This window comes from Musca vetustissima, unplaced genomic scaffold (assembly GCF_032173495.1).
Source record: "Musca vetustissima isolate MV318-11 ecotype Yass unplaced genomic scaffold, APGP_CSIRO_Mvet_v1 utg478580, whole genome shotgun sequence".
Lineage (NCBI taxonomy): Eukaryota > Metazoa > Arthropoda > Insecta > Diptera > Muscidae > Musca > Musca vetustissima.
This window is the reverse complement of record NW_026882437.1, coordinates 18,515-21,932: the sequence shown is the minus strand read 5'-3', so window position 1 is coordinate 21,932 and position 3,418 is coordinate 18,515. Positions and strand designations below refer to the sequence as shown.

The window sequence follows — 3,418 nt, the reverse complement described above, 5'->3', positions numbered from 1 at the left end:
TTCACACTCATCATTCTAGGCTTATTTCGTAACACTATGCTAAATTTTGTTTGGGATAGAAATTCAAAAACAAATGTAAAATGCCAAAAATATTGCTAAGGCAAGTCAACGTTTTCCGAGTCAGCTAGTTTTTTATAAATAATAAATTTCATAAAATCACAGTTTATGTGGCAGCAATTTTATTTTTCTTTTTTCAGCTAACCAACAAACATTCAACTTGTCTTACACGTGTATATATATATGTGTTTATTTTTATTTTATATATATAAATAATACCTTGACTACCATAAACAAATTTTCGAAAAAACGTTACACTTGTACATGCTTACAAACGTTTTTGTTTTTTGGGAAAAACTTTTCGTTTGCCTTGTTTTTTTTTTAACTTTTTCTTTTTTCATTCCAGATATGACCTGTCATTACGACATCATTTGTTTTTCACCTGAAAGTGTCGATTACGATTTACAGCCTTTGGAAATACGTGACGTGAGTACATACAAATATTGTTATGTAATTGAATATTGATTACGTTATGTCACCACAGAAAAAATTAAAATTTATTTCGGTTGATTTGTTATCCTCATATATATTTTTACATTTTTAAGCAATTTAAATTATTTCAATATAATAGTATTTTATAAGATTGTTCATATATTATGTAGTAAATATTTGTTGGACCATTTTTGGTGAATGTTGGAAGTGCTCTTAGTAATTGCAAGCCATTATTATATCTGCATCTGGACAAATTTTAATCAAAATTATTGCAATTGTATTTATGGATATTTTTGTTTCTCTGAGAATCCGAAATGCTTCAAAACACAAATTGGTTGAGATTTTATTCGAGGGAATGTCAAAAAATTGGCCTATATTTTGTCAGGAAGTTCTTATATTTTAAGAAGCCGAAATTCAGTAATTTGTGTTCGAAAATGCGGCCAGGTTTGGAAAATGTCCAAAATAGGCCTTTATCTGTAGGAAGGTGTCAAAACATTGACCTATATCGATACATAGTACATACATTCTTGAGCATTCTTTAATATTCGAATACCTACCAGCTGACAACTTTCCAATGAAATTGACTACATATAAAGGTTCTGGCTTTATAAAGAAATTTTGATTGTACATGATGGAGTCCAGGGTCGAACTTAACCACTTGTTTTACTTGTTTCAGTATATGTTCGTGTTTTGATATATTTATAGGTGGTAAAGGACATACATAATTTGACCCATTTGCCCTTCCTTTATAATTTTGATAATTTCTTCACAAGTTTACCAACACCTTAATTTGTCATTTCTTCTGCTGATTTTTAATAACGAATAAAAAGTAACATGTTGAAAAATTAAAAATATATTTTGTAAAAAAATAAAAAAAATAACATATAATCGGTTATACTACATTACATTGAGCAATCACAGTATTCGATACAGTTTTCATTATTTGATGCGAGATGCTGGAATTAGTAGCCATGTTTTTTGTAACCACCACCTCCATAACCACCGCCGCCGCCACCACCGTAACCACCGCCGCCTCCACTGCCACCACCGAAACCACCACCGCCACCACTTCCAAAACCAGAACCAGAACCTCCACCAAGACCATGACCGCCACCCAGGCCGGAACCACCGCCATGACCGCCACCAAGACCGGAACCACCGCCCAGGCCTGAACCAGAGCCTCCACCACGACCACCACCAAGACCATGACCGCCACCCAGGCCGGAACCAGAGCCGCCACCATGACCACCGCCAAGACCTGAACCTCCGCCGAGGCCGTTACCATGTCCACTAGATCCTGGGCCACCACCCAAACCAGCACTGCTGCTCGCAAAACTGCTGTGACTATCACTGCCACTTCCAAAACCAGTGCCTGATCCAAATCCACTACCACCTCCGCTACCACGACCTCCACCACTACCGCTTCCTCCACTGAGACCACCACCATAACCTCCACTACCGCCACCGGGTCCAAAGCCACCTCCTCCACTGCCACCACCTAAACCAGATCCAGAACCAAAGCCTCCACCGCTTCCGCCACCATGACCACCGCCTAGACCATTACCACTACCAGGTCCGCCATGTCCTCCGCCCGGACCAAATCCTCCACTACCGCCACCTAAACCCGAACCAGAGCCTGAACCAAAGCCTCCGCCGCCACCACTACCCTTGCCTCCACCTAGACCGCTACCATGTCCATCACCTGAGCCCGGACCAAATCCACCACTGTGTCCAACACCACCACTTGGCCCGAAGCCACCACTTCCACCTCCTCCACCACCACCAAAACCACCGCCTCCTCCGCCGCCACCACCACTTCCATAGCCACCATATTTGTTGCTTCCTCCGCCATACGGCAAACCATGGACAGCACAATTGATGACTGCCATGGCAACAAATGTCGCCTGCAAAGGGAAAGTGGAAAGAAAATGTGAAAGTTGTTTTGTTTTTACTTTATGATTTTGTCTGTCAATCAATCTTCATGTTGTCCTGCAGTGCCAGTCAGCAACTTTCCAGGAAATCCATGCGAAACTCACCAACATCTTATTCATACTGGCGTATAAAACTTAGTAAACAATCTGAGAATAAACGGCCGCTCGTCAATAACACTTTACCAAATGGCTCGCTGACTGACTGTCAATAACTGTTGTTCGAATCAAATCAATTCGCAGCTTTTATACCTTTGTTTGAAGGTATCAAACAGTTCTGCTTAGGTCGTCGATGATGCTACCGATGCGATTCCATGGAAATCCCAATCTCTCCTCAGCGATTTTGTTTTATTTATTAGAAGACAGAGCAGCGGCTACCGTTAATGATGAAATCAATTGAGAAAACTGAACAGATGATAATAATGTTGTTCAAGCTATGCGGCACTGATAAGTTATTGTCGATGCTGACCTCGGCAAAGTAGCTGATAATTGTTTTTTTTTTCGTTTAGTTCTGTTTTTTTTTTAGTTCTTGTCCATTACTGCGCAACCCTTTCCTTTTTACCCTCAAAACAATGTTTACGTTACTGATTTACAAAATTTCCTGTCCAGAATTGAACTAATGCCGAATCGGAATGTTTGACATTGTACTTTTAAACATGAATTGCATCGACTAGTTTTCGTTGCAAGTGAGATGTTTATTTTCTTAGAATTTGATGTCGATCCCAAAGTTATTTCGGTGGAAAATTCGAAGAAAAAGTAAGCGGAATATTGCTCTTATTGTCGATATGTTTCGAGATAGTTAAGTGACAGATTTGCCAACCTTGAACTTATAGAAGGGAAATGGTAGTTGGAAGCCCAAATTTTTGCATGTCACTGGACTGGACGTGAATTTTACAATTTCCATAGATTAAATGTTGAAGAAATTCATAAATTAATGGGAAAAAGTATTTGTGTACCATAAAGACACATGTAAGTTAGTCATCGAGATCATATCCTGCTGG

At 39.5% G+C, this 3,418-nt stretch overlaps 1 protein-coding gene across 1 annotated transcript; it reads right to left on the bottom strand.

Moving 5' to 3' along the window:
• Positions 1-1,451: 1,451 nt before the first annotated feature.
• Positions 1,452-2,540, bottom strand: LOC133328842 (uncharacterized). The gene is made up of 2 exons (XM_061537349.1): positions 2,526-2,540; positions 1,452-2,393 (listed from the first exon to the last, which is right to left on the bottom strand). Exons 1-2 carry the CDS (start codon positions 2,538-2,540, stop codon positions 1,452-1,454), a joined length of 957 nt encoding a protein of 318 aa, XP_061393333.1.
• Between the last annotated feature and the right edge of the window lie 878 nt (positions 2,541-3,418).